Below are 23,329 nucleotides of genomic sequence, written 5' to 3'. Positions count from 1 at the left end.
TGGTCATTGTTTGTAACCCACGGGGCAGAATAACCACTCTAGAGCTCCATTTGGTTAGAGAATGAGATCCTGCACACACGCTTCTCTGTTTTGCTGGCATTGTTCTTGGCACAAATTTGTATTTATTTTATGTAATAGATAATTTTGTAACTTTGTAAAAAATAACTGTCAATGGAGAAAATCCCAATTGTTTTAGATCTTGCCTCTAAACGTTTATTGTCAAAGCTCCCTCCCACCCATTATTACTGTCTTTACCGAAAGGGCTTATCTATTAGGCTTAAGCCAATTACAGGAAGGTGAACCAAAGTTTACTTACATAGCTACTCTTAAAAACTAGAACGTAAGCACTCTTTAAAGCCACATTTCTTAAATTCTTGAGTCACATATACCTTACAGAGCTTCATGCGCCCTGCAGATTTTAGGGAACACACACACACACACACACACACACACACACACACACACTTTATATATGATTTATATATGATGCATTTTTATAGGATACCCCACGAATGTCAGATTCAGAGAGCTTCCTCTGTAGTGGTCAGGGAATAGAAATTGAAAACATAAACCCATTTCATCAATCGCTTGGGGGTGCGGCCAAAGCCCTACATGGGATGGTGGCCTATGTCTGCATCTTGCCAAATAAAGGTACTCTTTACAGCCTTCTTGCTAACCAGTGACATAGACCACGCCAAGCACGGTGTCCCCATTTCAGTCTATTCAACCCTAACCTCTTGGAGGTTCCCTCACCCCCACCTTTAAATCTTTTTTCTCCCTCAGGCCTCGAAGGCGGATATGCCTTGGGTATACGTGGCACTCTGCCTCCACCTGCCTGCCTAAGAGCAAATCTTGGGAAACTGGTACAAAAGCCTGATCCCTGGTTTAGGAAGAGGCCAAGAGATCATGTTGGAAGATAAAAGTAAAAGCGACATAAATCAGAACAAGACTGAAGGGGAGAAGACAGCCAGTACGTCAATCGGGAGACAGAATAGCTTATGAAGAGACACATACATTACTGAAATGAAGAAAGCTTGAAGCTAATAACCAAATGCCAAGCAGTTTGTCCTTAAAGTTCTTTTCCAATAGGTATTTAAACATTTGATACACATTCTTATCTAAATGCAGTAGCTTATGACTGAGAGATGCAAATGAGAGGTTTTAGAGGCAAGCTTGACCTTACACTGCAAAAAGGGCAGACAATAGGAACCTTTCATTCTTTTTTTTTCTGCCATCTTCACCTGGACGTCTACACGTCAAAACCGATCTACTGACCGTCTCCCCCTAATCTGCTTTCCCAGAATCTCTTCCACCCCAGCTAATGCCACCTCCACCCTTCCAGCTGCTCAGGTTGAAAAATCTGTCAGGAAATTCTATTGTCTCTACCCTTAAAATATATGTAGACTCAATTCCTTTAATTCTCCAAATAGACCACAGAAGGTATCCCCGTTTTTGGGAAAACAAAATCTATCAACGTCCGAGGAGGATTAAGTAATTAGTCTGTTATGTAGTTGCAGTAGGAGAGCCCGCATTTAGTCTAGACGGTCTAACTCCAGAGCCAGGCTCTTAATCATTAGGAAATATTACCTCACAAAACAAATGAACATCTGTCTAAACACCGATCTAGCACAAGGCAGGACAAAAGTCAGGAACAATATAGGTGCATTCTACAGATTGGTTCCAAAGTCAGTAATTCAGCACTGAAAACGTACCCAGAAGAGCTTTTAGGAAACAGAAATGTCCAGAATCAAATAAACTTCATACTCCTCTCCCGTTATGGCTGCATGTGTATTTTCATAATCCATTTTTCAGTGTAATGCCCTTTGTTCTGGCCACTACCCTTTGAAAAAGAATTTAAGAAATTTTTTGAGGAAAATTTAGGAATGACTACCAAGAATTTCTCGATGAGTTAGACTGTAAGCTCCTAAAGGGCAGTGACCACGTCTATTTTGTTCATCATTGGATATACATATCTCACGTATAGTAAGTGCTTAATTTATACTATGTATTATCTTATATATTTACCCTTCCACAAGTACCACCATCATCTCTTGTGTAAATTATTAAAACCCTCTGACTGGTCTATGTTTGACTTCCCCATCTTTTCCAAACATACAGCCAGAATAATCCTTCTAAAAAGAGCCAGATCATTCCACTCCTTTGCTCAGAATCCCGGGATGGCATCCCATGTCAGATTAAGGTCAAAGTTTACGATGGCCCAGAAAGCCTGTGATCTCATTCCCTCTGTTACTACCTCTGACTTCCTCTTCCTGCTCATCTGATTCCATTCCCATCTCCTAGCTGTTCCCCAAACATGCCAGGTGCAGTCCCCAGTTTAAGACTTTTACAGACCATGTCTGCTTAGAAAAGTCTGTCCACATGTTATCTACATGGTTAACTCTCACCTACTTCAAATTGTGGCTCAAATGTCATCTCTTCAGTGAATTCGACCCAGACCACACTACTTTAAACTGCGAACCCCCTTCCACCTGGTTACCCTTACTTTTCCTTTATGCCATAGAATTTTATCATACTTCTAACATGTTAGGTAACTTAATGAAATTTGTTGATCGTCTATCTCTAAAGACTTGTGAACCCCAGGAGCTTAGAATGCTGTCTAGCACATACCTGAATGAGTGAACGGTTTATATCCCACATGGTATGCGCTATGTTTATGGAGTATTGATAATGAAGTATTGTATTTCCCAGGGATTAGGATGCTGAACCAGAGCATGGAGGCTATTTAGTTATCAGCTCTATAATTGACTACTGATAACATACACCAAAATTATAACTATTTATTTCTGGAAGGGAAACATTCATTGCAAGGGCATCTATAGCTTTATTTGTAGCATTAATGTATTACATTTCCCCCAAAGATGTATTACTTACATAACTGAAGTACTGATTTTAAAACAAAGGATCTAAGTTTTGAAAGTAACACTTAGGAAGAAAAGTAAAACGGAGCAGAATTTTTCAATCTGAAGGCAGAAGGACAATTTTAAAGGAACATTAATAGGAAACAGGCTTGATGCAGCATGAAAGTTGATGCTCACAACCACTTAGAATAGAAATGGGGTATTCGGAGTCCCAGACTCCATCGACACTTCAGAATACTAGATTTTTTAAAAGACATGGTCCTGCCCAACTGTGAGACCTAAACCCATGGCCTATCATTGTTCATTTCAAATCTGGGATTCTGTACTGCCTCAAAAATTCATCAATTCTTAAAGATAGGGAGATGGGAAAATTAAACTTTTAACACTAAAATATCGCTCTAAGAATTGTCTTAGCACTTTTCCCCTCAATGATAGAAAATTGAAGGGGCATGAATCAAAACAAAAAATATTTGAAAATGTTTTTATTAGTATCACTATCAAGTATTTTCACTGGCTTCTCTCTCGGTCTCTTTTAAGTATATCAAATATTGCTTTATTAGATTGTGCATATATTGTAGTAAGTAAATTCTACTTAGCTTCTAGGCCAAAATTTAACAGATTACAGTTACAAACCAGTGAAGAAACATAAATCTACTTTGGTCAAAATATAGTATGATTATGTAAAACCGCCTCAACTGACATCAATATTTGGTGGCTAATCTAATAATTAGAAAATTATATTTTTGTTCTTGGTACTTATGTTTTTTTCTTATGTACAGCTGACCCCTCAACAACACGAATTTGAATTGCACGGGTCCACTTTTATATACGAATTTTTTTCAGTACAGTACCGTAGTTTCTCTTTGTTTGAACTTACAGGAACATTTTTTCTAGCTTCACGGTAAAAATACAGCATATGACACATATAATATATAAAAGATGTGTTAACCAACTATGTTATCAGGCTATTATTACAGTTTTCAGGGAGTCAATAGTTATACGTGGATTTTCAACTGTCCAGGGGGGGTTAGCGCCCCTAATTCTCACCTTGTTCAGGGTCAACTGTACTTTTAACATAGGACTGTTTCAGAATTTTAATGAGATGGCCTATAGGACTTTTCCAAAGAGGTATATACTCATCCAGTATGTTAGAACAGAGTCAGCAGCTCTGTATGCCTCATGTAGTAAAGTTACTTATTGTGAGTTTGAAAATACGTTCAATCATCCTTTGCATTTATATGTCAGTGGTCTCTAGTTAGTATTCACACAATAATTTTGAGCAAATGGGCAACACACATAGAGTTTCTTACGGTTTTTGCAACTGGCATTTCCCCAAATACTATGTTGTATTGTGAACAAGCACACTCACATTCGACTTGCTGGTTTTAATCTCAACAAAAGTGAATCTGACTTTATGGTAAAAGTTGTACCAACACATAAACACCAGAACATTTTGCATTCTCCCAAATGTGTCAACATTAGGTAAAAACTCATCTAGGCAAAATAGTATTTATGCTTCCATTTTATTGTTTTTAAGAATTAAACTGCCACCTCAGTAGTCTTAAGAGCAATATAATGAAACATACATACATTTAATTTAGACTTATGTCCATCATAGCTTCAAAGGCTTCCCTGAAATAAGGCTGGGATTCACATCTTTTTCCATAAGGAAATAAACACTAACAGTAATTTTGTTATCCTTCTACCCACCAACCCTCATTCAAACAGTAACGGGATGAATTCAAGTCTAACACCATTTAAAAATTTTGTCTGCTACAACACATTCATCTGATCTGCCTCCCTGCATAACATGTATTTTTTTAAACCTAACTGAAAATAAATCATTTTTTTAAAAGTCTACGAGAATTCTCTTAAACATGTGGGAGTTTACCATGATACTAATTATTTTGTCCAATACATAGGCTAAGTGGCTTCATACCACATTCAACTCTAGTGAATTTCAGTAAAAACAGAAGCGCTCCTCATAAATGGCTGAGAAGCCCTAAAATGAATTTGGCTATGTTCTTATTACGAGAAACAAAGAACGGTAATGGATTTTTAACAGTAATATTTTAACAGCTCCTAAACAGGGGCATGAAAAGGAATCAAGTTCGCACCAGTCCAAGTACCTACAGTAATAGGAGAGAAGCACTCACCACCACCATTTCACACTATTTCATATTTCACTCCCATGCTCCTAAGAACAAGAATTTCTCACTAGATATACTGCATTAACACTGGACTCTCAAATTGCCAGATGTGAAAAATCACTCCGTGAACTTAAAAAAAAAAGTGTCTTAGTTATCTTCGGCGGGCAAGGTTGAAATAATTCATTTCGCCTACCTCTAACTTCAGCTCCAAGTTCCAAGATGACTTGGCATCTCATTCTCTAAGACGAGAAACTGTTTTGCCTGTGCCTGACAGAATCCAATGGTAAATTAGCCATCAGTTCACCCTTTGTCAAGAAGAAATGTTCTAAATGTATGCACTACAAACTATTTAAATAAATGATATCTGCATACTACATTTTTCATGTTTATATTATGCACCATTTTAGGGGGGAGGAAATACTTCACAGGGGTTTATTCAGAGGATATAGGATCATATCCCAAGAATGTTGACTTACACACGAGTTCCGTATAAAATGTAAGTGGCCGTCTTAGCTGGACTGCAGCAAGCCCCTATAATGCAAATGCTGACTCTAAAGGCACCTTATAAAGCTCTGAAAATCACAATTTAGTCGTTACTTTTCTCCAGTACAAAACCATCTGGTAGTCTGCACCGGTGACTCCATTTCAAAATGTTCCAAGTTTTCTACGGCTTAACCCATAAAAGAGACAGGAAATAATAGTTTTAAAATTTCAAGTGAGAGCAAGAAAAGAAAACCCTTATCACACAGTAATGAAACCTGAGCAATGCAAGTTTGTGATTACAAGAATGTCCTTCACGAACACAATACTCCTCTACGGCGTTCGAATTGTACTTTCAAACTCAACAAACCAGAACCCACCCAGAGCACAGGATCAAACCCCACCATGAAATGAGGAACTCTATAAAGCCTATTCAGCCCTAAATATTCAGTTCGAGACAATGAGCAGAATAGAACACTTCATCTACAGAACACAATTTAAACAGTTCCATAAAAGAATGTTACTTAAGATTAGTAAATGTGGTGCATCATGTGATTCCAAGCATTCAGGAAAAAGCATTAGCGAGTAACAGTACCCCCAATGGCTTGGAGCCCGTAGAGTCAATTACTTTGGCCATATCTTCCCCAATAATTACTAATGTCTTTTAATATTATGAACATAAATGTATCTTAGTACTGGAATTCCAATGTATTTTGGTGCTCCTGAGGCTGCCCGAAAATGAAAAGGCATCCAAGTGAAGTGCATTATATACTTAATATACCTCAAAATTTCAGTGCCTAAGATGTGAAATAATTCTCTACCATTTAACAGTCTGCCTTACAGTAAATTCTAGATTTTTACTTTTAGGATTTTATTGTAACTTTGGGAAATTAGTGGTAAAACATATGGTTTTTAAAAAACAGTATGTGGCTGCACTTAAATTCACATAAAAATAGCATTTTTTACAACCATTTGGAAATTTAATCCTTTTACACAGGTTAACAAAATGTATCACAAGAAAAAAAAACTGAACATTGGATCGAACAAAAGCAGTATTTCTCAAAGTGGAACAATGAAAAATTCTTCTCAAATTTTATACAAATGGTCACCTCTGGGTCAATTTACCACACTAGGGGAACAAAGTTGTTAAAATATAGCTGTGCTCAACTGAGCCGCTTATCTGCACTACAGTATATAGTACTTGAAATCGATCCTAAGGTCAAGATTTTAAACCACTGTAAGAGACAAGACCCTAAGTGTTTTACGGTCACCTAGGTAAGAGGTGCTTCTCCTTCCCAGAACAGTCAAAGCTTAATTAAAAGATTGACTACACATAAGTTGTTGTTGTTTTTTTTTCCTCATCACATCTTCAGTTCAAAGTACTATTAATCATTGGTAATACGGTCTATATCTTGTCTGATCTGGATGATGTGGTCCAGGAAGTGGGGTTTGAGAAGGCGGACCCTGCATTCGTGGAGGAGGAGGAGGCCCTCTCGGTGCAGGCCAGATACCAGGACTCATCCCTCCTGGCTGTGTAAATGGGGGGCTCAGAGTTCCTTGATCTTCAGTGAACTGGGGTAGAGAGTTGGGGTTATAATGGTGAGGAGGGGGTGCAGTTACAGGCGGACCACCGTGTTGAGGTGGGGGAGGTCCTGGAGGAGGATGGTTCATATAAGGTGGCATCTGGGCAATGATATGTCCAGGGGGAGGGGTGATTGGCGGTGGAGCAGAGGTCATGGGCGGAGGTGGAGCTTGGCTATAGACCAAGTGAGGAGTGCCTGCGGCCTGGGGAGGATGTGGCAGTGGATGGCTTATTGGGGGTGGAGGAGGTGGGGGTGGTGCGTAATGTTGCTGTGGAGGCATAATATGATGAGGGTGCGACACCACCGGTTGGCCCTGATATTCAGGATGGTGGTGAGCAGGTGCTGGGGCAGGAGGTGGTGGTTCTCTAGCACCTGAATTGGAGTCATCCTGAATAGGGACAGTTATTAAATTGCTGTGTTTTCTTGTTGAAATACGAAAGGTTTCCTGACTGACCGAACGAGGCGGCGGCGGAGCCATGGCCAACTCTGCCGGCGGAGCACGGATATCCTCATGGGGCTGATTATAGTGCTCGTGGGGCACGTGCTGCAAAGGAGGCGGCGGCATCATGATGTGCTGCTTTGGCGGAATATGGCTCATGTGGTGTTTGTCCGGCGGCATTATGAAACGATCAGGGATTTCGGCCGGTGGTGGGGCGATAGGAGGGTGGACGTTTTCAAGGGAAGCACGGGGGACGGGTTTCCCAGCTCTCATGTGGCGGTGGTTGATATGAGCCTGCAAGTCTCTCTGAGACAAGTATGTTCTCTTGCACCCTTGCACGATGCTACACATGAAGAGAGAGCCTCGCGTGCACTGCTCAATCCGCTGCACAGGATCACTGCAGCTGAATGAGAAGAGGGAAAATGGACTGACCAAAAGCAGACTGGAAAAATCATGCACAAAATCTCACAATTACACCCATTTTTCAAACCTGTTGTGGAAAACATTGCAAAAGTTCACAATTAAAGGTTACAGTTACTGTACATGAACCTTTCATCGCTCCCACTCTGTGTGGCCTGTCGGCTTCCTATTAAGCATCTGCCCGTCTACCAACCTTGGAACTCTCCCTACAAATAAAAGTGTTCATACACAGAGTATGTTTTAAGAAAAGACCTATAGTTTCTAAGACCTAGAGTTCGCTGACTGTCTCAAACAAACTCTATGCTTTGCATCCATCTGCACAAACATCCAGAAAGGATGAACCAAAGATCTGTCATAGTCATGGAATTCAGACCTGTACAGTATTTATGGGGCAACAAGTATTTGCTGAGCAAACAACATGAAGTAAGAGACGCTGCAAGGACTGCAGAAGTGAGGAGGGTCATCCTGACCATCAGGGTTCTTAACACTAAACAACGTAAACAATTTAAATTCAAACCCTGACTATCAAGAGTCCCTTAGGGAAGAATAACCAGACAACTTTACTACTAAGAAGCATTACCCACTCCTTTCTAAACTGTAAGCACTAAATTTAACTCCACATTTTCTTAATGACTCAGGGTCAAAATGATAACTATTTCTCATTCACTATATTTAATCCACACTTGCTTTCAGAGTCTTTTGATATAGTGGAAAGAGGACTGAACCGGGAATCGGAAGAGCGGGGACCAAGCGCTGGCTCTGTAATCTTGGAGAAGTCATTTAATCTTTTGGGTTATTTCTTCATCTGCAATATGGGGTTAACATATGTACTCTATCTAACGAGGTTTTCTTCAAATCTACTTTGCCCGACTTTAAAGAGTATCTTTGGGATAAATGAAACAATGCGAGTGTCGGAACCAAATCACTAGTTACGCACTACGTACGCAGGGCATTAGCTACTATCACAGAATGTGTGCATCAGTGCATCTGAGACTCTATTAAATGGCTCTATATTCCTGAGTTTGAGTTGTGTCTCTATTTCATACAGCCTTGCTGCAAGGACGGCACTCCTTGCTACTAGCAGGCTTTCCTTTAGTGGCCATCTAGTATAGTTCTCATTTTTTTGCTTCTAATGTGCTGTAAACTCAGAAAGAGCTCCACACTAACAGGATGTAAGGCACTTTCTTTTGGGTGGTGCTTAAAGGCAATCATATATAATATTTATATCAACTTGGGTTGCCCTTTCTTCACTTCCTGATCTGAGACTGTTAAGCCAGATGGGCTTATGTTCTCCAATAGCTAAGGGCCGACCAGTGAGGTGCTTACTGGAGTTATTTAATATCTGGAAAACTAAATTTCCTTTTCAATATTACCATTAGAACACTTACTGAATCATCCTCTCTAGCTCAGTGATGCCAATCTTCCTACACCATAAGAAGATACCATCCCTTACAACTGTCCATAATTTTGTTATCAACTCATTCTACTAACCTTGGAGCAGCTCTGACACATGTCATAAGGCGTCTCAGAAGTCTACAACTGCTCCAAGGGAGGTGTTCTCAAAGCTTTCTCAAGCCTTCTATCAACAGTTTTAAACTGATATAAAAATTCCCAATTTATTCTGGATCTTTCAAGACCGTATCGAACTGCATCAGTATCAATTCAAACCTCTAGATCTTCATAACTTGTCTGAGCCAATACCATGATGGTGTCCTAAGATATACTCAAGATATAAATAATCAGATTTGAAGGCAATAAATAAGAGCTTATACTTACACAGCACTTATTATATGCTAGGTACTATAAATACAGCTCAATATACATACTAGTTTACTTCTAACAACAACACAGAGACATAGATACTATTTATTAGCTCCTTTTAACAGATGAAGAAACAACCTGTCACATGGCTAATAAGTGGCAGAATAGGGATCTGAAGCCAGGAATTGTAATTCCAAAGTCTATGTTCTCAAGTCACTGCTTGATACTACCTCTCTAGTGTCCCATCAGAAAACAAAACAACTGTTTTGGTTTAGAACACTAATTTTGTGATGACACATAAATTTGTTTTGGCCAATGTGAACACTCAGATAACAGCTACCTAGCCCTACCCTAAGGAGAAGGCAGAGGCTCACAAATAAAGAGGAGCCACATCTATGTATTTGATATCCTGCTGCTGACTTACATCATGCTCTGATCTTAACCTAGATTATAATTTATCACATCACAAACTTTATTATTTAAAAATTTAATGGTAATCTTACCCTGGACACATCTTATCTCCTTTTTTTTCATGTAAAATTGCACAGTCATAGCAAAACACATGCTTGCATGGAATCTGTGAACAGAGACATATTACAGGTGAGCATACTCAACAACATACACTATTTCCATAAAACATAACCATAAGCACAGTGACCTGGACATACAAGGCACCTGAGAATTGTTCACTATGATCAACATTGATTAAGTACTAATTACAGAAAAGCAACAGTTAACCTTTTTCAGTAACAAAGCCCTTTGAGAATAAAATGAAATCTTAGGCCTCTTCCTCAGTAGATAGATACATATGCATCTGCTTACACTTTCTGGAAGTATAAACGCTCTTAACTTCATCTGTGGTTCCTACAGAGGTAAAGATCCTGAAGAAGCCCACACTACCCAAAGCAATCTACGGATTCAATGCAGTTTTTCACAGAACTAGAACACAAAATCCTAACGTTTGTATGGAACCACAAAAAACCCCAAATAGTCAAAGCAATCTTGAGAAAGAACAAAGCTGGAGGTATCACAATCCCAGCTTTCAAATTATACTAGAAAGCTGTAGTAATCAAAACAGTAATCAAAACTGGCACAAAAACAGACACAGATTAATGAAACAGAATTGAGAGCCCAGAAATAAACCCATGCATATGCAGTCAATTAATCTAGGACAAAGGAGGCAAGAATATACAGTACAGAAAAGGCAGTCTCTTCAATAAATGGTGTTGAGAAAACTGAAGAGCTACACGCAAAAGAATGAAACTGGACCACTTTCTCACACCATACACAAAATAAACGCAAAATGAATTAAAGACCTGCATGTATGACTTGAAACCATAAAACTCCTAAAAGAAAACATCGGCAGCAATTTCTTAGTAACCTTAACATTTTTCTGGAGGTCTCCTCAGGCAAGGAAAACAGAAGCAAAGGAAACCACTAACAAAACGAAAAAACAACCTACTGAATGGGAGAAGAAATTTGCAAATGATACATTCAATTAGGGGTTAATACCTAAGATACATAAAGGACTCATATGATTCAACATCAAAAACCCCCACACCCAAATAATCAGATTAAAAAATGGGAAGAGACTTGGGGCGCCTGGGTGGCTTAGTCGGTTAAGCGTCCGACTTTCGCTTAGGTCATGATCTCGCAGTTCGTGGGTTCGAGCCCCGCGTCGGGCTCTGTGCTGACTGCCAGCTCAGAGCCTGGGGCCTATTTCAGAGTCTGTATCTCCCTCTCTCTCTGACCCTCCCCTGCTCACGCTGGCTCTCTCTCTCTCTCTCCTAGAAATAAAAAATAAAAAAAATAAAAAATAAAAAAAAATAAATAAAAAAATGGGAAGAGGACCTGAATAAATATTTTTCCAAAGAAGACATCCAGACGGCCAACAGGCACATGAAAAGATGCTCAACATCACTCATCCTTAGAGAAATGCCAATCAAAACCACAATGAGATATCACGTTACATCTGTCTGAACAGCTAGTATCAAAAAGACAACGGAAACATATTGGCGAAGATGTGGGGGGAAAAAGGAACTCTCATGCGCTGTTGGTTGGAATGTAAACTGATGCAGCCACTATGGAAAACAGTATGCAAGTTCCTCAGAAAACCTAAAAATTGAAGTACCATACAATTCAGTAATTCCACTTCTGGTAATTTACCTGAGGAAAACAAAAACACTAATTCAAAAAAGTATATGCACCATTAGTGTAGCATTATTTATAATAGCCAAGATAAAGAAGATGTGGTACATAATACACAACGGAATATTACTCGGCCATAAAAAAAGAATGAAGTCTTGCCATTTGTGACAACATGGATGAACGCAGAGGTGTTATGCTAAGTAAAGTCAGTCAGGCAGAGAATGGAACCTAAAAAACAAAACAAACATAACAACAACAAAAAGAGAAACAGTCATAAATACAGAAAACACACTAGTGATTATGGGGGGGGCAGGGAGGAGGTAAAATAGGTGAAGGTGATTAAGAGGTGCAGACTAAAGAGAGAAGTCACAGGGATGAAAAGTAAAGACAGGAAATACAGTCACTATGTTATAGTAACTCTGTGTGGTGAAGGGTGATAACCACACCTACATGGTGAGCAGTAAACTGTACGTAACTGCCATTCACTATGCTGTACGGCCAAAACTAACTTAATACTGTATGTCAACTGTACTTCAGCAAAAATTTAACAAGTAAAAAAAAAATAATTAAAAGAAAAACTCCCAAAGAAGAATACCATAACCATGTTCCAGCTTATCCTGTTCCTCCTGAAACTGTTCCAAAGCAGTCAAGTAACAAGTATCTCCTACGTTTAATATAAGTAGCATTCTTCCCTGGCAGCGAATGAACTTAAAAAAAATCTAAAAACAAATCAGAAGGACACAGTAAAATGATGTCAGACCATTTTAAAACCCACACCGCGTTACTGTTATTCAGCTCTGTTACACAGCAAAGCACGGGTGCACAGTCCATGCCCTCTGCCAGTACACATTACTGAATTCAATTTTCTTCAGACACAAATGCGAAACTATTTTTTATTAAGGGAGGATATGTCAAAATTACTATAAAGTTACAACCAGGGTTATAATTGTTTCTAAGGATTAGAATTCAGTATTATTAGTTTTACATTAAAATTTATAGCCTTCAGAAACAACGGACTTTATTCTTTAAAGAAGAAAAACACATCTTTCCTTAATAAGCTAGAATAAATATACACTAACATGCATCAAAAAGTCCAAAGAAATTCATTTTCAGTAATTATTTTTCAAGCAATTCAAGAATTTGTCAAGATAATTATATTAAATGCATTATTATCCCAAAATTTCCCTTGGCTATTTTACACTTAATTAAAATGTCACAAACTTAAGTCATTAAACAGTGATAAACCCACCGACTTAAATGTCAGAATCTCACCTCTAAGCAAAAGTTTACCATTACTGAAACAGACTTAATTTAATTGTACTTACCATTCGCCCATAGATTTTGATCGGCAATCCACACTTGTCACAGAAATGAACTGGCGTATCATCCTTTTCACCTAAGATGTTTATCTGTTGAAATGATATAATTAAAATTTCCTTTTTAAGCATTTCTAAAAACTATACTTATAATTTTTGCAATGAATTGGTTAGTATTTTGTAAAAGTTGTTAAAACAATTAGAAGTAAAGGTTTCTTGGCCTAATTCCCCCATATTCCACATGATTAGCTGTGCCACCATTCGTTTCCTTTTTCTTAATGTTTACGGGTATTGATTTTACTTGACTTTACTGACAATTACTTTGTGATATTTTTGAAAATAGTGGAAATAGGGCATTAAAAGACAAATGATTTGAGTGTGCTAAAAAAAAGCGTGATTGCTGTAACAAAAGTTCATAACATTCTTTAAGTATTCTGATGGTTCTAAGAAAACATTTAAAGTATTTTGTAGTTCTAATAAATATTCTTATTTTTAGTTATTACCTGGAAGTCCCAAAAGAGGTGTCCAGGAAATCTTCGCTGGTTTCCAAACAGTTCACCCCCTTTACAGTCATATCGTTCTTCTTCATTATAATCAAATCCTTCTGAGAAAAGAAAGTGTTAACTATTAACTTTTCAAATCTTAAATTTCACTTTGGAAGTACATGCACAGGGCGCCACAGACCTGTTCACCCACACGTCCATAGGATGCCTCTCAAAGCTCCTCTAAGGACAAGATAATCACGAGTAGTTTAAATCATTAAAACATCAGCTAGAAATGATCCCGGCAACCATCTAGTCCAGCTCTCTTACTTCATAATGAGAATACTGTAGTATGGAGACCCATAGTAACTCAACACACAGATTAGATGGGAGAGCCAGCAACAGGCTTCAGAACTCTTCGCTTCCATTCAAGTGCTCTTATTAACTCACCAGACTCTCTCTAGTATAAACCCTTACTAATTACCATCATCACACTTGCTGCACAAACTTTTAGGATACTGATCACTTACTGTAATCTTCCTACAAAAGTGGTATCATGTTGCAAGAGGCTGATTTTATTGCCAAAAGCATATAATGAAAATATAAAGAATTCTGCAGGGTTTTCTTACAACTAAGCAAATTAGCTATCCTCTTCTTCAGTCCTAAAACTGAAGCTGACTTTAGGAGTAAGAACATATTCATACTTCATCCTTTCAACGAAAGCCTCTCTCTGGTTTACCATCCAAATGGCAGAAGCCATATCATATTTATTCACAGTATCCTCCTCGCCACTGTATGTATCAATGGAGTTATGAAGTTCATATGGGCTCAACTTCTCTGACCTTGATGGTAAGCATCTCATCTCATACAAAAGAACAGAAAACCAATGGGCAGCCCAATGGTAATTCTAGGTAGAATCCAATTACCTCAAGTAAAGCTGAGAAGGCAAATCTATCCCTCCAAAATGCCAGGCTTCTCATGACTCTTTCAGCCCTTGGGTAAACAGAGTAGCCCAAGCGCTCAAGTTTTAACTTTACCCACATGGCTAAATTACAGTACCTGTGTATAGACAGACACATGGACATACACACACACAGGGAAGCAAGGATTTTCCAGTGCGCTAATTATTTCCGATACAAAGTATAGAGTTCAAAGAGTATTCTTAAAAGTTACAAATAAGTTACTTACTCTAGGCTCTTACATGGCCCATTTGTACTTTATAAAACACTGCTGGCATCTAAAACTCAAAATAAGGAAGATCAATTCCTCTCATCTAAAATACTGAAAATTACTGTGTAGAACAACAGCCAAGGAAATGAGGAGCACAGTAATCATTTTTCAGAGTTGTTCAACCTGCACTCCCATCATTAAACTATACATATATACACCATATTAGCACCCACAACTCCCTATTTTGATCAAAGGCCTAGAAAAAACACCACTTACTATTTTTTTACCCCAGTTAGGTAAATCAAAAGTATTCAAAAATTATCTTCAGCCTCACTTGGCTCTAGTAGGAGAGAAACTGGTAACAATAGTTTCCTCTAGAAAGGAGGGTGAGCTTGGGAGGGGAGAAGGGCGGAATAAAGAGATATCTGAGGGGAAAAAGACAGAAGGGGAATTTTAGCTTTTTTGCCTTATTTGGACTATCATAACAAAAATTTACTTGTACATTACTATGTACTTTTTAGAAATTAAAAGAAACAAAAAGATCAAAGAGAGGGCACCCTAAGTTATGGACAGTGTAGCAACTGCCCTAAGTTATTACCACAATTTAGAACATTTTACTTCAAATGCTCTTGTTTAGATTGGGGAGACAGACCCTACAATAAAAGGAGCCATAAAATGAGCTATAATTAAAACATTTTTATTCCAAAAAGAAAAAGAGACAGATTGCTGGAATAGAAGGGAAAAATCTAGAGGTTGACATTAATACTTAAAAAGCCTCTAATGCAGGATAATAGTGGGATTCTTATTCAGCACAAAAAAGACAGATTATTCAATGGCTGAGACAAACAGCTAGCTGTTTTAGAGACAAAATAAATAGAGCCAGACTCCAGACTCCACTTTTTTTTTTTTTAAATAACCAAAAACCATGTCCATAAATGTCCAACAGCAGGGATCAGCTAACTTTTTCTGTAAAAAGCTAGATTAGCAGATATTTTAGACTGTGTAGGCCATATGGTCTCTTGCAATTACTCAACTATGCCATTATAGTGTGAAAACAGCCATAAACAGTACTTAAATGAATGAGCATGGCTGTGTTCCAATAAAACTTTACAAAAACAGGGCTGGATTTGGTCCACAGGCCATGGTTTGCTGACCGTGTACTAACGGGTAAGATGGGAAAACCATTTTCTGCTCATCAAATAGAAAAAAGTCCTTTCTAAGAATCTGATAAAACCCAGAAGTCATAACAGAAAAGACTAGATTGGATATCTGACAACACAGAATCTTCAAACTTCGCTGCAATAAAAATTGTATATATAAAATGCAAAAGACAAATGGCGAGTATACACAATATATGAGAAAAAGCCAACTTAATAATTTGTAAAGAACTCAGAAAAATCAAGAGAAGGACAATAATACAGAAAAAAAATGGTTAAAAGATCGAACAGGTAGATCCTAGGCAAAAGAAATATTTGATACTATGAAAAGAGATATACACATAACTCCTTTCATAATTAAAGAAAATGTGTATCAAAATGAAAACTTTTAAAGGTTAAAAGTCCCAATATTGATGTGTGGGAATATAAACAGACGTATTTTTATGAGGAGCCCTTTGACGGTGTCTGTTAAATTCTAAAATGTACAGCATCCATCACGCTGTAAAATACCCAAATTCATACAAAGTATGAATTCCACACCAAGTATACACGCTAAGTTATATGTACAAGGATATTTCCTGCAACACTGTTTTTAACAGCAAAAAAATTAGAAAGCTCATCAAATAAGTTATGGTATATCTATAAATGAAATACCCAAACCTATTTTCTTGAATGATTACAACTGCACACACTGATAAGGCAAAATTTTAAATGTATCTTACCTGGGAAAAGGGCAGTTACACATTAAAAAGTTACGATAAAAAAAGCTGTAAGAGAAATTATTTTGGTGCAGTATTATCAAGGCAGGGAGACAAATTTTATGCTTTTATTATTATGCTTCTGGAATGTTACTTAGGGTTTTGTTTTGTGTTTTTTAACGACAGGCAGTGTTACTTTCAATAACAAAAGAAAAAAACAAAAGTATTATATAGGAAGAGAAAAGCACATGAAAAATGAACACCGCAAGATAAAAAAAAGACCTTAACTAAGTAAGACCACGTGGATTCTTTGGTGGAATCCGATACACCGGACAGGTCTGTCAGCTTAAACCAATTACCTTCATCACCAGCCGGAGCCTTTGAAGGCATCCTGTTTATAGTCCTGGGAGTTCGAGGTGCAGTTTTGGCTTTGTTTCCTTGTTTGGAGATGAGTTTTATAGGAATTCGTCTTCGAACATCAAGACCACCCAATGATCCAGAACTATTAGTGCCTTGTAACTCATTGTCTGTCAGGAAAAAAAAAAGTTGTAACTTCTTTTAGTTTTCCTTTCTGAAGATTATTCTGCCACAGGTATTAAAGTAACATACCCAACATTATAAGGGCTGAATATCTGAGCTCTGATTTTAAATATTATATCATATACATCTAAGCATTAATTTTCTCTACATTGGATAAACCCTTAAAGCAATGCTTTTTGAGACAAAACCCTTTATAAAGATGACAAAAGCTACAGAACCTCTCCCTAAAAGCAGACAATAAAAATTTTCATGACTCCAGAAGAGTTTACAAAAACATAAAACCTTTTATAAGCCCAACAACTTGTCTTGAACTTTAAGAGATTTTTTAAGAAAAAAATAATTAATAATAAAAGGAAGGAGAAGGAGGAAAAGAAAGTAAACCATCCCTATCTCCAACAAGCACACAAAATACTTGTTAAGTTAGAAAAGTGAATTTACATCAGGACAATAAAACAAAACACAAAACTAACATTGACAACAGCAAAATTAAATAAATAATGCATTTGAAAGCAAGATTAGTTTTAAGGAAAGCGATTATTCCCTTAAGTGTAAAATAGTTTCTCGAAAAAGTTTTCAGGAGTAGTAAGAATTATTACACTATTTAGTAGCAGAAACACACAGTGATATATTTGTGCTACAATCTTTATAGATATATACATGTGTGTTATTCTAAGCTGCATCGTAATGGGAAATTAGAGTTTAGAAGGATACAGGCTTTCCGTAATTCAACTAGATCTAAACAAGGGACACTTTCTAAGGCCTTCCTTGTTATTGGCTATTAACTCATTTCCCATGAATAACAGGAGAATTATTTCATATAACTGACTCCATTTGAAGGTTAATAGTCCCTTTTTTCAAGTCTATGACAAAATATTATAATACAGAAAATATTCACTTTTACCCACCAAAGACACAAAGGGAAATGTCCCAAAATAGTAAATGCAAATAAAATGATTTTTAAAAATAGTAATGTTTTACCCTGCAGGGGACAGTGCAATCAAGACTGATGGGCACACTGCCCACATTACATTCAGTAAAGCCAAATTTGCAAGTAGTCACCTAGTGTCACTGACCTCCAACGCTCCTAGACTTACAGACACATGTTCAATTCACATCAGTCTGCACTCTTTCTGAACAAGATTTTTTTAATTCAAAATAGGTCCTTAAAAATTAATTTAAATATCTTTCAGTCTACTTTCTATTACTCTTACAATAGCTAATCCTCAAAGAAAAAATTCATGAAAACGAATGATATGGATAGCTAAAATCTTGAATTAGGATAAACCCAACTCGATCAACTTTCAACACTTCACTAAAGGTATTAAAACAAGGTGAATAATGTATTCATCTGTTTTCATTCTAGTTACTTATGTAAAAGTATCTACAAGCAATATAATAGCCAAAGGATGGATATGACAGAATTGGGGGGGGGGCCTCAAAAGGTATTCCTGATTTTTCAATAAACTAACAAAGCAAGTTGATGTAGACAGTTGACAGTCCAATGCTTTCCTTTAAATATTAGGACTCAATGGTTTTACAACCAGGCAAATGACCAAAATACCAACACTGCATTACTGCAAATCCTCTCTGCCCACAATGACCAGGTGAGGTCACAACAGTCACCTGCGTGGCCTACCACGACTTTCAGGAGTCTGGTGCCCCTCAACACCTTGCCACCTACCCCCTCAGACTGCAAGTCCATAAACAACGTACAGCATTCAATAGTTACATCATTCTGGGTTTGTCTTTTTTCTTTTTTTTTTTCTTTTTAATTAAAAATCAGAAAATACAGCACAATTTCTTTTTGAATATGTCAACTAAAAACATAAAGCCCATAAGTCCATGAATATTATTACAGAGAAAATGAGAACTGAAGATATAACTGGCCATTTACTTTTTATTGTTTAAAGACTTTCTTTTTAAGTAATCTACCTCCAACATGGGGCTTGACCTTAAAACCCCAAGACTGAGTCACATGCTCTACCACCTGGGCCAGCCAGGAGCCCCTATAACAATTAACACTTTTAAATGATAGTTTTTTTACACGACATTTTTTGTTTTTGTTTTTTTTAATTTCTGAGAGAGACAGAGAGAGGAGAGAGAGACAGAGAGAGGAGAGAGAGAGAGAGAGAGAGAGAGAGAGAGAGAGAGAGAGAGAGAGAGAGCGTGAGCAGGGGAGGGTCAGAGAGAGAGGGAGACACAGAATCCAAAGACAGGCTCCAGGCTCCGAGCTGGCAGCACAGAACCGAACGCAGGGCTTGAACCCACGAACTGTGTGATCATAGCCTGAGCTGAAGTCAGACACTTAACTGACTGAGGCACCCAGGTGCCCCATGATAGTTTTTTTTAAAGATTTAGGATTTTATCCTGAATTAAAGGAACCAAAAAATATTTTACAAAATTTAGATTGCAGTTACAACTAAGTTATAATTCTTAAAACGACCAAAGAATCACCGAGTGTTAATCGGGAGTTTCCTGGAGTAGCTTTTCTGGCAAAATTCTATTAGAACACTACAGGATAACCTTCATTTTATGTTTGACTTTTCAGCATGATTATAAAATCAGTCATTTTTGCATAATATTCAAGGGTTTTACCAATTTCTCCCAAGAGCTTGGGCATTAAAAAAATCTTCCTTTTGAAATACCTACTTTGCCATGTCTTCAATCACTGGCCAAGGATTTATTTGTGATTCAAACAGTTATCAAATTCACATTTATGAATTCCCAAAAAGACCTGAATATTTTGCAAGGTTTGTAATCGCAATCAATATACAGTATTTGACACTGCTTCCCGATACGTAGCAAGGACAATGACTTATAACAAAATTAACTGAATAGAGAAAGGGGTGTCTGGCTGGCTCGGTCGCTACAGCCTCTTTTTTTTTAAATTTAATTTTTTAATGTTTTTATTCATTTCTGAGAGAGAGACAGCGTGAGCGGGGAAGGTCAGAGAGAGGGAGACACAGAATCTGAAGCAGCTCCAGGCTCTGAGCTGTCAGCACAGAGCCCGACGTGGGGCTCAAACCCACGAACCGTGAGATCATGACCTGAGCCAAGTTGGACGCTCAACCGACTGAGCCCCCCAGGTGCTCCCTGCGACTCCTGATCTACGTCGTAAGTCTAAGCCTCACGCTGGGTGTAGAGATTACTCAAAAATAAAATCTTAGAAAAAAAAAAACAGAGCAGACACAGCAGGGATATCTGAGTAGGAACTAATTTTTTAAGCGGTCGGCTCGCTCGTGAATATTTTCACGTCAGGATGATTCTTACTTTCTCAGAGAAGAGGAGAATAAATACTCAAGAGACACAGCCAGCCATACCACAACTTCCTAACATCCTCTAAACAGGGGAACAGGCTTAACTCCCAATTCCAGTAACAGGCTCTAATGAGAAGTATTTTGCTTAAGTTGCAAAACACTGTAACTCTGGGCCTTTGGAGTTACCCAGGCTGCAACGCCAGGCTGCAGGGGCCTCTAATATTTGGAAATTTTGTAGGACCTTGGAGTCCAAGGTCCCAGAGTTTCAATCCTACAAAATCTCCAAATACTAGAGGCCCCTGCAGCCTGGCTCTAGGTCCTCTTCTCCTCTGTATTCTCGTTCCCTGAGTGATCTCATCCATCCCTGTTCCTTAAAATATTAACTATCTAGTACTAAGTCTCAAGTACGCATTTTTCAGCCCAGATCTTTCCTCTGATTTTCACCTAACATTTCCCCTTGGATGTCCCAATACACAGCTCATACTTAGCAGCCCAGAATCTTGTTCCCAAATTCCCAGGTCTCACCTCTACCCCGTTTTTAAAAAGCGTGTTTTCCTCTCAAGTTTTTCCCAACTCCGTTATGGGCACTTCCTAGGTGACCAACCCAGAAACCCAGGCATCTCTCCTTTCTCTCACAGTGCTCATATTTGAGTTCTACCACCAAAATATTCAACCTGCCCACTCCCCAATTCACTAAACCAAGCCAACTTCACTAAGCCAAGTCTCTCTTCCGGTCTACTGCAATCACCTCCTAAATTGTCTACTTGCCATTATTCTGGTCTCCCTCTTTCACACTGTTCTCCATGAACAAGCTATTGAATCTTTTAAAGAAATTATGTTCCTCCTCTACTTCTGTTCAACGGCTTCACGCTGCACTTAAAATCAAATTTTTATCCTGGACTCCAAAGTCTTGTAGGACATGACGCCTGCCTTCCTTTTCAATCTCCGGGCTCTTTCCTTCTTGCTAAGCAAGCTGCAGCTAACTGATCTTCTTTTCCTTCCTCAGAGTCTCTGTATTTGCTAGAAAGGCTTCCCTCCTGACCAATTCCATGGCTGGATTCTTCTCATCCATCAGATCTCAACTGGTAAGTATCACCAGAAAGACGGCCCCTGACCGACGGCTCTCTCTGAAGCCTCCTCCTCATCATGACCTGTGATGTTTACGTTTTAAAAAACAACCAATCAAAAGCAAACATAAAAACCTCGTTGTCTGGGCTTCCCCAACATAATGCCGTCTCCACGCGGGCAGGGACTCAGACCGGCCTGCTTAGCTTCCCACCATCCCACGTCCGGGCCTGCGGGCGCCTGGCACATACCGCGTTTACACACAGACACAACTGTACATCTACGCGTACACACCTAGGTGGGCAGCCGGTGACCGAGAACACGCTAACCAATACTTAACACAAGAAATACCCTTTTTCCCTACTTATGACATGTCTTGATGTAACTACACGGAACACTGAACTCCAAGTGCCCTCTTTCAATATCCAAAAACCACAAAGCAGAAAAGGCCAAACACCACATAATCAAGAGCGGAGCCGTCCCTACTTGGAGGAGGAGAGGAGAACACCATGCTTTTAACGTCTCTTTTGCAAACGGCCCCAGTGATGGGTAAGGACCACGGCCGCAGCGCGGGGCCGCTCCGGGCAGGATTCCGACAAGCACATCCGACTCGCTTCTCCCACCGCCAGTCCGCGAAGGGCCAGAGAGGCAACGACGCCCGCGGTGCCGCCTCAGCCCCCGCCCGAAGCCCGCACCCCGCCCCCGCGCGCCCGCACCCGGCGTGGCAAGGATGCCCCGACCCCAGCCCGGAACCCACCCGCCAGTCGCCCAAGCCGAGGGCGGGGCACCCGGGGCGAGGCGAAAGCGGCCGCAGCCCGCTCCGCCCCGAGGCCGCGCCGCCCGCCGTCGGCGCCGCGGGCTCAGCAGAGCCGGGGAGGCGGCCGTGCCGGCACCGAGGCCGCGGGTGCCGCGCCGAGGCCAGGCCGGGAAGCGGCGGGCCCTGCCGGGCGCGGGAGGGGCCCCGGGACCCCCCTCTCGCCGCCACGCCCCAGAGCCGCAGGGCGAGCGCGTCCCCCCTCTGCCCGGCGGGCGGCCAGTCCCCGGCCGGCCGAGGGGGCATGGAACCGGGACCCCCGCTGCCCCCGCCTCCTTACCAGTGTGATCCATGATTCGGCTCGCAGGGCACAGTGGGAGCGGAAGTCACCCGCGCCGGAGCCGCAGGGAGCGCGTGCGCGCCGCCCCCGGAGCCCGGGAGGCGGAAGTGCGGCCAAGGTGCCTCGGCTTCGGCCCCCGGAGGCTTCCTTCGCTCTCGTCCGCCGCCCCACTCCGGTGAGGGAGTCAGGCATAGTCCGGGGAGGGGAGAGAGAGTTCGCGAGGGGCTTCCGGGTGGGGGTTACTAAGCCTCCTCCTCACGCGCCTTTACCTGCCGAGAGGGGGCGGCGGCGGCGGGGGCGGGGCGGGCGTAGCGGCTGGAGGCGCCCGCTCGCGGCAGGTAAGGCGGCCGCCCGGCCCGCGAGCGTTGCCTTCTGGGACTTGTAGTGCGCCGGGCCCCGGGGCCGGCCGGGCTCACTGCGCAGGCTCGGCCGTTGGGCCGGCCCCGCCCGGGCGGGCGGGGTAACGGTTAGGGAGCCCCCGGAGCGCGCGAGCGGCGGTCCCCGTCCGGGTGGGACGGAGTCCACGCGCGGCGGGCGGCGCCCCGGGACTGGCCGCGCTGGGGGGGGGGGGGGGTCTCCGCGTCCGTCTCCGTTTCGTCCCGCCGAGCCCCGCGGACGCACGCAGGGCCCCCTGGGTACGCGCCCCGGCCCCCGCCCCCAAGTTTCCAGGCGCGGAACCGCCCAGCGCTC

At 40.5% G+C, this 23,329-nt stretch overlaps 1 protein-coding gene across 2 annotated transcripts; it reads right to left on the bottom strand.

Annotated features, from left to right (window-relative positions):
* Positions 1–4,383: 4,383 nt before the first annotated feature.
* On the bottom strand, positions 4,384–22,965 carry CBLL1 (Cbl proto-oncogene like 1). Of its 2 annotated transcripts, none has more exons than XM_039247241.1 (6): positions 22,640–22,965; positions 17,043–17,210; positions 13,680–13,777; positions 13,186–13,269; positions 10,216–10,289; positions 4,384–7,934 (listed from the first exon to the last, which is right to left on the bottom strand). In XM_039247241.1, the coding sequence occupies exons 1-6, from the start codon at positions 22,650–22,652 to the stop codon at positions 6,899–6,901; spliced, it is 1,473 nt and encodes a 490-aa protein (XP_039103172.1). In that variant the 5' UTR covers positions 22,653–22,965; the 3' UTR covers positions 4,384–6,898. The 2 variants fall into 2 exon arrangements, with proteins under 2 accessions (XP_039103172.1, XP_039103171.1); XM_039247240.1 differs by having other exon boundaries at positions 13,680–13,780; positions 22,640–22,963.
* Positions 22,966–23,329: the final 364 nt, after the last annotated feature.

Source organism: Hyaena hyaena, unplaced genomic scaffold, assembly GCF_003009895.1.
Source record: "Hyaena hyaena isolate Hyena2069 unplaced genomic scaffold, ASM300989v1 scaffold_294, whole genome shotgun sequence".
Taxonomy (NCBI): Eukaryota; Metazoa; Chordata; class Mammalia; order Carnivora; family Hyaenidae; genus Hyaena; species Hyaena hyaena.
This window is presented reverse-complemented; position numbering and strand designations above follow the sequence as displayed.

Excerpts from the sequence above, each read along its gene's own strand:
- CBLL1 (XM_039247240.1), bottom strand. Across the intron at positions 13,781-17,042 it reads GGCTCCGGCTGGTGATGAAG|AAGGATTTGATTATAATGAA; the intron begins GTAATTGGTTTA and ends TTCTTTTCTCAG. Across the intron at positions 10,290-13,185 it reads TCAAAATCTATGGGCGAATG|ATTCCATGCAAGCATGTGTT; the intron begins GTAAGTACAATT and ends CTCTGTTCACAG.